This window comes from Lacerta agilis, chromosome 2 (genome assembly GCF_009819535.1).
Source record: "Lacerta agilis isolate rLacAgi1 chromosome 2, rLacAgi1.pri, whole genome shotgun sequence".
NCBI classification, from domain to species: Eukaryota; Metazoa; Chordata; class Lepidosauria; order Squamata; family Lacertidae; genus Lacerta; species Lacerta agilis.
The window spans coordinates 3,571,960-3,585,539 of record NC_046313.1 but is presented as its reverse complement, the minus strand read 5'-3'; the positions used below and the strand labels follow the sequence as shown (position 1 = coordinate 3,585,539).

The window sequence follows — 13,580 nt, the reverse complement described above, 5'->3', positions numbered from 1 at the left end:
TGCCATGCATAATGTTATACAAGTCTATCATGTTGCTCTTCCTCACCTTTTCTCTGAACTAATATAGGGAGCAGTCTCACTGTGGCTGCTGCTACTACCACCAGCTTCCTATCTTGTTGTATCCCTTAAAAACCAGCACCCTTTGCTAAGCCTTTAGAAAACAAGAGGACAAGCTGAGAGCCTTCGTGGCTAAATTGAAATATTAAGCAGCCCTCATGCTTTGTTTACACAACATTTTCTGAGCTACTTTCTGGAACTCACACTTCAAAAGGCTTTTGAATGGGGTGGGTTGAGGTGGAACAACTTGCATACTCTGAAATCATGGAGAACAGGAAAGCAGTTTGGAAAACGTATCATCAGTGCAACGTTCTTCTATCCTCTGCATGGTTCACATGCCCACTGCCATAGAGTCACAGCAGCTTTCTTCCCAGTGGCAGCCAAATTCATGCGTTTATCCCCAGTGAGTTGCCCATCCTCAGATGTTTCCCCAGAATTAATAACCCAAAAGACGCCAGCAGCAGATGGTGAAATACGTCTATAATCCCTGACTCTCTGCAGAGGTGCCAGAAGTCCCTGGGACTGTGGCGTCATTTTTTATTATCCGGTGTGTTTCAGCTAGAAGCCACTGCCAGGTCCACCTGGCATGGGGCCGGCACACAATGTGAAAAAAGGAAAATCATTATTTCTCGACAACTCTAACCTCCTGAATCGCACCTGGCGTCTGCTGAAAGTTGGATGCGCCAAAGGATGTGGGGTGGGGAGGGTAGCTGTGCCTCAGACTGAGCATGCTGAGATGTTAAAAGAAAATGGGGGAATGAATGGGACGCTGCCTGGTCACAAGCAAAGTTGTAGGGTTAATGGTGGCCAAATTATTCTAGATTCCAGAAGGATGCCAACAAGTCTCCCAATGGGAGATTAAGAATGGATGGGAACCCAGGAAGCTGCCTTATACCAAGTCAGACCATTGGTCCATCAAGCTCATGATCTCCTACCTGGAGATGCTGGGGATTGGACCTGGGACCTACTGCATACAAAGCAGGTACTCTACTGCTGAGCCATGGCCCTTTCTGGACTGGAATAAAATATTCCACGATGGGAATAAAACCTATCAATCCTTATTCCCAACCCTTTCTCACCCCTTGGGTTACATCAACCCTCAGAGAAAATTATGTGAAGTGACATTCTTTGGGGGGGATCTTAGAACAAAATATCTTTGGGGTATATATCCCAACAGATAGAGTTTTCCGTACCTGGATTCCTAGCCCTGTCAAAGATCATAGCCCGTAATCAATCAGAAAACTCGTATTTATGTGACTGCCTTGCCCCCCTACTTCCCAGATTCCACTCTGTGTTCTGGGGTAGGCAATGTTTTGATTTACTTCTATGGCAATAGTTAGGATTATAAACTCCTGGCTATTTGTTTCCTAGAGGGCAGGGGGGTAGACACAGAGGTTCATTATGCTCCAAACATCTAGCTGGGCATGAGGGGCCAGTGCAATTTGGGAAAGGTCAAGCAGCTGCTGTATCTGTTTGGATTGCGGCTTTGCACCTTCAGCCTCCTGGGGATTCATATAGCAGGCTAGGAAGGAAATTACCTTGGAATTGGATACAAAAGCTGTTGGCGTTCAGGGCAGCTTCGTTAAATAGGGATGGTAGCTGGAGCCCAAGAGGCAAGTGAACGTAAACATTTTGTGTATGTGGGTGAGCACGTGTGTTGCAGGGATTTGGAGAGAAGTGTTGCTGTAGAAAACAGCCTCAGAATCAAACTATTGGCAGGCAGAGTATTCGGCACTGGACATCAAGTTGGGCTGGAAAGCAAGCAATAGTGCACCAGATAGTGGAAATAGGATTGACGGAGGGATTGGTCCCCTTGCTGTATGTTCCACAGTAGTCTCTGATCAAACCAGTTTTGCAGGCTTTTGTGACACTACCCAAATCTGCAAAACCTGTTTACCAGAGACAAAAGTTGGGACACAACATGAACAGCAACCATACTCTGTCATATCACTTTCAACACTCTGAAAAGCAGCGGTCATCTGTGTTGAGCTTTATGCCCCATCCCAAACCCCCAGCAGCAAGCAATAACCCCCAGCTTGATTAGCTGAGAATACTTTAGCTGGGAGTATTTGGGATGGACATCTTCAGAAGGCGATGCTGCACCCTATGGACTCTCCAATGTGGGGTGCCACAAAGGTCAGCCTTATACCTCATGCTGTTTAACATCTACATGAAACCACTGAGTAGGATCATCCAGGAATTTGAATGGCATTGTCATCAATATGCAGATGAAACACCTCTCTATTTATCCTTTGCATCTGCAGCTGTGGCAGTGGATGGTCTAGACTCAGTGATGGACTGGACGAATGCTGGTTAAACTGTAGCTCCATCTGGTTATTTTGACTGTACTGGTGGGGTCAACCTGTTCTAGGTAGGGTTGCGTTCCCTCTAAAGAGGCTGGTGCTCAATTTGGGGTTTCTTCTGGATCCACTATGGTCACTCAAGGCACGAGTAGCTTTGGTGTCATGAAGTGCCTTCCTTCAGCTTCAGTTGGTGGCCCAGCTGTGACCCTGACTAGATATTCAATGCAAGCAAAGATAAAAGATTTCTTTACAAAATACACGGGGGAAAGCAAGAACGCAGCCATGCCTCCTGACCAGTAGAAAACTTTCTCAACCATGTCCTCTATATCAGCATCTAAGATTTAACCATGCATTGCCCACATACTTTCAGACTGATTGTTGTTTCCATATGGACTAGGAACTTTTTATATATAAAAGAAAAAGAAAGCTGAAATTGTTAGAATGATTATTCCTCTGCAGAAAGCCATATCCTTATATTCTGTGTTAATTAAACCTCGTTCCACACTCTGGTTCCTGTAAAGAGGAAGTCAGTTGGATCTCACCAGACAGCATGCTCCATGTCTTGGGTGCCACAATGGGCAAGGCCCTTCTCCACACTTTCACAACAATGACACTTAAGATATTGGGAGGATATGCTAAAGGACTGCCCACTTCCTTGTCCTCAGTGGATGGCAGGACTGTATGGAAGGAGACATTCCTATAGGAATTCCTGTACCGGAAATAAGCATCAATCCATCTTTTTAATGCTCTCCACTAATTTTGAGAACAGCAGATTGACTATGAGGTAGTTAAGTAGAAAATGATACCGAGGAAGGAAGGAAGATTGGATTGGGGTGTGACTGAGGAAGAAAACTTAGTGTGAATAAGAGAGGTCAAGAATGGGTAAGTGGATTGATAAAAATCATTCTGAGCTGGGTGGAGAAGTGCAAAAGTGAAGGTACTAAGTATATCACAATAAATAAAGGCTTTCATTTACCAGACAAAAGTGCTCATCTTCTCATCTCCCACAAATAGCAACCACAGCTCCATCAGTTACATCACTGTTGACAAAATGCCCCTCATAACCATCTCCCTAAGGGCTCAGCAGGCAGAGGGAGAAAATACGTGCTTCTACTGTCCCTAGACTTTCCCACCAATATGCTCCAATATGCAGTGTTAAGAGGCCTTGCTCTCCCCCATCCCGGGAGGTATGGGGAGTGGCAGGCAATTTCTCATCCCCAGATCCAATTCCTCCCCTAGATATGTCTATTTTTCTCCCCCTCTTTTAATTCAGTCACTCAAACTGACAGCTACACTGTGTACCAGAGCTTGGCTATACGATTGCTGTGCCATATTTTCCCTGTAAATCTCCTGATGTGTCAGGGCTCCCTTTAACTCCCCAGTCCCCCTGATAAATATTCATTTTATTTACGTATTTTTCATCTCTCTCTCTTTCTCTCTCCAGCTCATCCCCCTCATTGGCTTCATTGGACTCGGTCTGGGAAGCGCTGCCCTCTACCTTTTGAGGCTGGCCATCTACAGCCCCGACGTGAGGTATGTAGTTTCTGGAGGGAGACCACGACTTGGTTGCAACGAGAATGAGTTAGTTGCAGCATAGTCGCAGGCATCATCATCATCATCAGTTTATTTGTATGCCACTTTCCTGTGCTAAACCATGCTCAAAACGACTCACCTTCGAAAAGTTTACATAATAAAATATAATAACATTTCCAGATCATTCACTGATAGTTGCAAAACATAAATAGCCTAAAATACAGATAGTCATACAAATAGCAATAGGCCTGGTGCTATTAATAGACCCGTGCAGATTTGTAATGCTTTGTTCACTCATTTCTGGTAGGGCATCCACACAATACCATCATTCAATCATAGTCATCCTGAATTCTCCCTGTTACGAATTCTCCCCGCACACGAAAGCTCATACCAGGAACAAACTCAGTTGGTCTCTAAGGTGCTACTAGAAAGAATTTTCGATTTTGTTCTGAATTCTCCCTGTGCTTCTTCCCACTTTTCCCCCCCCAGACCAGGGGGACTTATTTTTCAGAAGAAATGGAAGGATAGTGCACTCTCTACAGGTGCAGTCAGTGGTCTTTTCCCCCAAGAAAAATAGGTGCTGCTACACATCCATGCCCCCCACCCCCTTCCCCCGCCACCACTTGCCTGCCCACCCACCAACCCCCTCCCTCCCTCGCCACTTCCTACACTGCTGCCACCACTTCCTGTGGCTGCAGACGTAGCCTCCCAGAGGTGCATTGGCACCAGCCTTTAACTATCGCCAAAGCACCTCTTATGATCACCTGGAAAACTCTTTGGCAATCGTAAAAGGGTCATGTCAGTAGACATAGATGGAAGTGACCAAGTAACTCTAGCATAATGTTTAGCTGAGGGTATCACCATATGTTTCAATAGTTTTAAAAGAAATAAGATCCATGTTCTCAAAATTGTGTCAAGAAGGTCTAGCCAGTGCTTAATTTTGAAAGCAAAAGGTGCCTCTGTATTATTATTATTATTATTATTATTATTATTATTATTATTATTATTATTTCTACCCCACCTATCTGACTGGGTTTTCGCAGCCACTCTGGGAGGCTTTCAACAGAACATTAAAAACAGAATAAAACTTCAAACATTAAAAACTTCCCTAAACAGGGCTGCCTTCAGATGTCTTCTAAAAGTCGGGTAGTTGTTTATTTCCTTGACATCTGGTGGAAGGGCGTTCCACAGGGCGGGCGCCACTAGAAAGCCCTCTGCCTGGTTCCCTGTAACCTCACTTCTCACAGTGAGGGAACTGCCAGAAGGCCCTCGGAGCTGGACCTCAGTGTCCGGGCTGAACAATAGGGGTGGAGATGCTCCTTCAGGTATACTGCATGTACACTGTCTGCCTTGGGAAGCAAGCCCTGCTCAGCTGCTCAGTGGTAAGTGAAAGAGGCTTTGCTCATGTCCAGAGTACTTTTCTTATTTATTTATGCACATCTTTAAGGAAACTATCTTGCCACAGATGAAGCAGCCATCAAGTGTACAGCAAACAGGTCTATAGTAATCAAGCAATGTACATGTGTGAACTATAGACCTACATCTCCCAACCCCATCATTCCAGCACTGCTTTATACATTGCAGTGGGGCAGAGTCTATACAGTGCGTGTGACTGACCTGCACTGACACCCTTGCACGCTGGTTGTTCCATTCTGCTGTTGGGACCCTATCGTTCCCCAATAGTATGCTGGCAAATAGTCAAGGTGGAACTAATGGGTGGATTTGCAGTTTGCACCTGTGCAAAACTGCCCTGGGGAAAAATGGAGGAAGGAACAGCAAAGGGGCAAATGGCTATTCATCCCTCTCTCTCAGTTGCCTATGCCTGCCTGCCAAACACCAGGCCGCTGCGCCTCTGGCAAGTGCACCGTGAGTCACCCTTTGAAGATGCCTAATGCTTTTATAATATCTGTTTGCTTCTGCTAAAACTATCATTGATTCAATTTGACACCATCTGCCCAGGGCACTTAGCAAAGCAATTATCAGCTCTAGAGCCCCTGTGCCTGGGATTGAGCTGTGCACACAACACTTGAACAGACGTCCGGGGATGTTCACCAGCCTCTTAACAGGCATTGGCAAAGCCAGCTCTGGATTTTTGTAGGGCCCTCCACGGGCCCTCCTAGTCCCATTGCGCCCCTAGACAAGAGAATACCATGTCCTAGAGAATGTACAGTGTGCTTTCCCTTTCCACTGTGTAACCATAGTCAGCTTCAAAAGCCAGGGAATAGGGGGAGGGACTTCCAAGGCAAAGGCGGTTATTTCCACCAGTCATCAGTTTCTATTCATTATCTGCGTAGATCTGAACCCAAATCCCCTGTGCTAGGGTGGTCAGGGAATTGTAGCCCCCCCCTCTCTCATGCCCCCTGCCCTCTCTGTGTAGTGGAAACTGAGTTTGATCCCCTTAACAGTTTCTGAGTCCTCTCAGCAAAAGCCTGGCACTACCAACTGCTGGTGTTGGCCAACGCAATGAAGGAAGGAATAAAACCCAAGGGTTGCCTCCAACACTAGTGCTACCATTGAAATTAATGAACCATAAATGTCTTAGGTCCATTAATTTAAAGAAGATGCCAGTGTGGTGTAGTGGTTAAGAGCGGTGGACTCGTAATCTGGGGAACCGGGTTCGTGTCTCCGCTCCTCCACATGCAGCTGCTGGGTGACCTTGGGCTAGTCACACTTCTTTGAAGTCTCTCAGCCCCACTCACCTCACAGAGTGTTTGTTGTGGGGGAGGAAGGGAAAGGAGAATGTTAGCCGCTTTGAGACTCCTTCGGGTAGTGATAAAGCGGGATATCAAATCCAAACTCTTCTTCTTCTTCTTCTTCTTCTTATCTGAGTAGGACTAGCATTGGAAACAAGCCCAAGCATGGATTTGGGATGAGGTAAAAGCATCCAGATTTGGTTTCTCTGCCACTGTCAATGCAAGCGCCTTCTTTTATCATCAGTGCCTGATTCCCACATGGAAAGTTTGGTCTCTGCTTCCTGTTTAGGGCCAAAGTGTTAGAGGAGCAGGAAGGAGCTCATGAGTGTGTGGGAAAGAGTTTCTCATGGGAACTTTCCTGGCCTTGATCTCCAGGACTGTTTTTTGGGCTTAACCTCTCCTTGTCCCGACCCATATCATGAGCTGCTTGTTCACAAATACCTCAAAGCTAAAATGAAAAACAGCTCTGAAATACTTAATGTTTCAACAACAAGCACCCTTAGGAGATGAAATGATAAAGACACCCCACCAGCTTAGCTTGTGTCTCTTGAAATCTCATAGTCCCATCTCCAAGATTTGAAATATCTCAGGCACTGATCCACCAATCCCTTTCTCCTTACAGTCAAACCACCATCTAGGAGAGTTGGGCACTCTGGAATTAGAGCCAATACCATGTTGTTGTTCAGTCGTTCAGTCGTGTCCGACTCTTCGTGACCCCATGGACCAGAGCACGCCAGGCATGCCTATCCTTCACTGCCTCTCGCAGTTTGGCCAAACTCATGTTAGTAGCTTCGAGAACACTGTCCAACCATCTCATCCTCTGTCGTCCCCTTCTCCTTGTGCCCTCCATCTTTCCCAAGATCAGGGTCTTTTCTAGGGAGTCTTCTCTTCTCATGAGGTGGCCAAAGTACTGGAGCCTCAACTTCAGGATCTGTCCTTCTAGTGAGCACTCAGGGCTGATTTCTTTAAGAATGGATAGGTTTGATCTTCTTGCAGTCCATGGGACTCTCAAGAGTCTCCTCCAGCACCATAATTCAAAAGCATCAATTCTTCAGCGACCAGCCTTCTTTATGGTCCAGCTCTCACCTCCGTACATTACTACTGGGAAAACCATAGCTTTAACTATACGAACCTTTGTTGGCAAGGTGATGTCTCTGCTTTTTAAGATGCTGTCTAGGTTTGTCATTGCTTTTCTCCCATGAAGCAGGCGTCTTTAGACCACAGTGCCACCCGCATCTCAAGGCAGAGACTGGTAGGAGGACATAGTGTTAAATACAGCTCACCACTGCTGCAAGCTTGATCTACAGACATTAGTATGTGACCATCTTTATCTCCTGGCCATGGAATGTTTCATATGCTGATATCTGCAGATCAAGCTGCATTGCTGCCAAAGGTACCAGGCCATTCTGGAGAAGGATGTTTGTTTGTTTGTGGTGGTAGGCTGCTCTTATTATTCTATATTGACAGCAGTGTTTTCTGGGTCAGGGCTGGGGAAGGACACAATGGAAGAAATATGGGTAGGGAGAGATAGATTCAGGGCTTGCCCAAGGCATGCTGCTACCTGAGGCAAAAGTCAAAATGGTGCCCTCTGCACATGGACTGAGCTGGCAGTTGACTCTTACTTCAGCACTGGCAGTGGCCTAGCATTCTGCACCACATCTGTGATAGAGAGCCACATTAGGAGACCCAGGAGAGTCTAGGAAGCAACAAACAAGAATGGCTTTGAGCCTTGGGAGGAACAGCCACCTGTTGCACTTGTCCTATTCTGCCTAATGGTTGGACCAGCCCTGTTATAGATTTGAAAGAGACAGAGGGAGATCTGTGACTAAGACCTGCATAGGTCTTGTCACTGGTACACAAATAATTGAGAAAGATTGAATATCCCTGTAAATCCATGGTTACCTGGCCTCTGACCTAGTCCCCATGACCTTGGCCTAGGAGGAAGAAACGGAATCTCACCTTTGGGGAAAAGCAGGAAGCTGCAGAGCCTGGGGGCGACCCAAGTTGCTGATGCTCTCACCGCAGGGTCTGACATAGTGTCTTCTTGCCAGGTCCACAGGCATGGTGGATGAACAAGCAAGTGGCAGGGATCACACATTCATTCCTCAATGAGGTGTGAGGGGCAAATCATACCTGGGGCATCAGTACAGTCACCTTCAGCCTCTGTCGCAAAATAGCCCCAGTAGCACATGGGGCTACTCATCCCTACAGGTTTTCTTTTCCAATGTACCTGCTCACACATGCCCCAGCAGAACATATCTGCGCCTGGTCCTGGAGCCTCGGGTATAATTCCCAGCTCTGTCACTACGTTGCAAGGTTAGCCTTTGGCAAGTTGCTGTTTCTCAGCCCCAATCTCCCTTTCGTAGAGATGGACTAATAATGACAACTCACAGATTCACTAAAGGCGGTAAACACTTCTGCACCTTGCAAGAGTTTTATCAGTAATCATTCTCGATATCAACACAAACAGCCACAGAGATCCCATCAGCAACTCTCCCCATTTCTGGGGATCCTTTTCCTCATGGGCACTGAGCAAGCAGCGCTGGATTAATGCAGTGCAGAGGGAATATGTGGATAAACAAAGCAATGACCATTGGGATTAAGACATATACACCACTAATCAGAAAAACATGGCCCACTGCTGCCTGGTGCCCATTGGGACTGGTAGGGTGGAAGGTAGAGAGGTCAACAGAAGGTGGAGGCAGAACTAATGACAGAACCAATGCCATCCCCTGGACTGGATATAAGCAAGGAGGCAGGCAAATGGGGGCAGGCTAAGGTTGGTGCCTCCAGGGTCCCATTTTCCTTAATGGACCAGCCTACACTGCCAGACTGGAATGAAGGGGTGGCAGAATCTGTCTACTTCAGTTTCTCTCTGTGTCTCATTTTTATTTATTTTATTATATTATTTATTTCACAGTGTTTATATACTGCTTGATTGCAATGAAACCTCAGCACGCTTTATGAAAAGGTTTTTCCAACCTTACATTCAGATCTCAAATTATCCACATCAACTTTTGATTTTTTAAAAACATCATCATGAAAATTCATCAGCATTTTTAGTGTGAACGTCTCTTAAAATATTCATTTTCATACGCAGTCTTGCCTAATATACACATTTTTGCAAACCAATTTCCCATAATATAATGCATTTTTCTGTGTTATTTTCATGAATATATGCATTTTTGTGCACATTACTTGCTTGGAGAACCACACAGCAAAATATGGAACAGTGTGAATTTCAAAAGATGGCTGTGTTTTGGTCTGCATATTGTTTCAGAAAGTTCACTTTTAAATGGAAACCGAATAGAATTTCTCTCCCATTCCAATGGAATGAACAGGAAAGCTGGAGTAATGCAAACTCTCTGATCAGTTTTGGTGATATTTAGGGTAGCCAGATGCAAAAGAGAACAGAGCTGCTACTTATACTTTTAATAGTTGTTAAGAAGATGGAATTTGGGATGGGTCAGCTTTTCATCTCATAGTGCTGCATAGGTGAGCAAAGCTGGACCTGTTGAAATTTCTGCTGGACCTGCTGTATATCTATTATAAATACAAGAGAGAGCCCTGCTCTGCTTGGCATCAGGTCACTCTAGTGATGAAATTCTAATTGCCTGCCTCTTCTGAAGCACAACAGCATAACTTAATTTGAAAATACATGGATAAGACAACCAGCAATGGAAGAAATAACAAGAAGGAGGCACACATGGGTCTTAGCTAGATGGACAAAACAAACCAGAGGCAAAGAATGACCTAAGGTGGCCTGTGAACTCATACCATAAATGAGGAGACTCCACAGAGGAGCTCAGAGGTGGGACAGCGCGGTGTATGTGGAGAAATTCATTTGATTCACATTTCAGTTTGCACCTACCTAATTCACACTTCCTGAACCAATATATGAACTGAACAAACTATACTTTGCAATTTGTGCTTCTACAAAATTTGAGACCTTTAGTGCCAAAAAAGCATACAAATATTTGTGCATCAGGGGCAAGTGTGAAAACAAGTAAACTATACAGCAAATTATGAAGCAATGTTTAGGAAAATGTACGTATTGGGCAAAAATTCATTAAAAAATTGCACATTAGGCAAAAGTTGTACAAAAACGCTTGATAATTTTTGTGGGGCTTAAAGAGAAAAAAATCTGCTGTGGAAATAGGCTGACTGAATTGAAGCTTGGGAAAAATGGGAAACTGAGAGAAACCTAAATTGACAGATTCATTTATCCGCAGCTCAGAGTATAAGGCACAACTTTAGGATGGGTTGGCTTAGTTATTTTAAAAGGCTGGAAATCCCTAGCATAAAAGGATTTGTGTTTGGGTGCACAGAATGAAAGAGAAACATTTTAAAGAATCTGGTAGAATGAGATGGGATGGCAGGATATTCGTTTGTTGTTCACTGACAGGCAGATACCTAAATATCTATACATGTGAGACAAGCCGTATAGATTACCGAATAACCTGGAGGGAGGCATGCGTGTGCCTGTGTGGCGGAGGGCAAATGTGGCTTCTCCAGGGGACCCACATGCCAGGTTCATTTCCTCTTTTTGGATCCACAGCTACAAGCAGCTGGAGTTCTAATATGGCTCCATGCCTGGCAGTCTCCCCAGCAGCCAGTTGTCATAGCTACAGGAGTTCACAGGAGTCTCTCAAGTTTTTTTAGTGTTAATTTTGAAGGCTTAATTCCATCTCTTCAGCTTCACACATGGAGATCTTGTCCTTGTTCTCCTTTACACCTTGTTCTCCTTTACACCCCGTGTGAGGTAGCTGTCCGACTGCTTCAGAGTAAGGACTGCTGTAGGGGGGGGGGGAGAGAGATTTTGACTGGAAGTTAGAAGACAAGTAGTAGGAGCTGAAACCAATTTGCTTGAAAATATCTCGTCAGAGAATTGGTATGCAAAATAGTCACAATATTCTGAATATTCAAATATTTACTGGACTTCCTCTGAATATTTTATATCTGCATACAACACCTGGTTATATTTGATCAGAGTGCTCAGTACTGGACAATTTTTGATGGTATTTTATATTTGACAGTTGGCATGCAATAGCATTTTAATAGTATTTCTTTATTTGGTGCCAACATCATGTAATGGTTAGAATGTCAAATTAGAATCAGGGAGATGAGGGTTCAAAAGCCCGCTCAGCCATGATGCTCTCTGCATGGCCATGGGCCATGTATTCTCTCAGAATTACCTCATAATGTTATCACAAGGATGAGGCAGTGGGGAGAATAATGTACACCACCACGAGTTCCTTGGAGGAAGGTTGGGATAAAAATGTGATGAATAATATTTGTCCGTATTTGATTGTAGCTGACATATGGATATTTGCCTCTATTTGACAGATGTCATGTGGTAGTATTAGTGTTTGACAGTTAACAGCTTGATGAAATTTCATATTTGATACCTGCCAAAATCAAAGCAGTCAGGAAATGCCAGAGTCTCGTGTCCTAAAATTCTGAGGTAAATTTTCACATTCAGAATTTGAATTACCCACTGGGTAATATGACATTATTTGTAATCACCTACTCCAGCTATACCCAGGCAAGTTGGGATACTCTACAATATCCCAAGATATTAGTGAGCAAGGATCTCACAACTTGCCTGCAAATAATTGCTCAAGTTGTGGCCATCACCCACCTCAATGATGTCCACCCATAATGCTCCTGATTGTCCCACCCTCATGCTGTCTAGAACCAACAGCAGGGACTGAAATAGACCGCCTTCATAGACAGTGTCAAACAAGGCCGTACTATAGCAGCTGTAGATTGGGCTCTCCTTGTCTCTTTCTAGCCTTAGACTTTGTGGCCCTTAAGCTTAAATGCTGAGTACATGCAAGCTATTTCCCCTTCTAGTGCAATAATGAGTGGCTCTAAGACCAGGAGGGAAAATCAGAGGAGTACTGCCCTGCTTTACACAGACAACATGCTGAGTCCTTTGTAGCACTATACAAGACATTCAAATTGAGTACAGTGAAAGCACATGGAGGGAGTGGGGTTGTGGTAACAGCCCCCCCCCCCCGGCCTGCACGTGTTCTGTTAAATAACTGGCCATCTTACATGGAGCCTGTATGTGAGTCAGGGAGGAGCTTACCACTACAGTCCCAAATCCAGTACCCACGTGTTTTCACTATACGTAGCTCTAAATCTTCTAGCAGAAATTCTGCCTTGGTCAGACCAAACCTGAAATACTGTGTCCATATCTAGGCGCCACAATTTAAGAAGGATATTGACAAGCTGAAACGTGTGCAGAGGAGACTGACCAGAGTTGGATCTACACTGACCTATTTAACATTATTAGAACAATACTAGCTATATCGTTCTAAAACGTCCCAGGGCATACTGCTTTTAAAAAAAAAGTTCATTACCTTAACGTTCTTCCTCCATAACAGCAGTTCCTCTTATTGCCTGGTTCCTGGTTGCTTTGCAATGCCCTCTGGTGTCACGTTTTAATAACACATTCTTAGCATTCTTAGCAAAACGTAATGTGACCCTTACGTTTTGAAAACCATCCCTTAACTCTTTCTTAACGTTATAAACCATGAGTGTAGATCCGCCCCAGTATAATAAAGGGTCTGAAAACCATGTCTTATGAGGAACGGTTGATGGAGTTGGGTATGTTTAACCTGGAAGAGAGGAGACTGAGAAGAGATATGATAGCCATTTTTAAATATCTAAAGGGCTGTCACATGGAGGATAGAGCAAGCTTGTTTTCTTCTTCTGTGGAGGGCAGGACCCAAACCAATGGATTCAAGATACAAGAAATGAGATTCTGACTAAACATCAGGAAGAACTTTCTGACAGTAAGAGCTGTTCGACAGTGGAATAGACTCCATTGTGAGGCGGTGGACTATCCCTCATTGGAAGTTTTTGAGCAGAATTTGGATGGCCACCTGTCAGGAGTGTTTTGGTAGAGATTCCTGCAATTGCAAGGGGTTGGACTAGATGACCCTTAGGCAGTGGTGGAGCAAGCCGATCAGGCACCATGGGGCGG

The 13,580-nt window shown here is 44.7% G+C and overlaps 1 protein-coding gene across 1 annotated transcript in view; it reads left to right on the top strand.

The window, feature by feature from the left end:
- The window catches only part of NDUFA4L2 (NDUFA4 mitochondrial complex associated like 2), a 31,910-nt gene that overhangs the window by 9,912 nt on the left and 8,418 nt on the right, over nt 1-13,580 (top strand). The window contains exon 2 of the mRNA XM_033142520.1: nt 3,805-3,893. Within this exon, the coding sequence (XP_032998411.1) occupies nt 3,805-3,893 (89 nt within the window). The remainder of the gene's footprint in view (nt 1-3,804; nt 3,894-13,580) is intronic.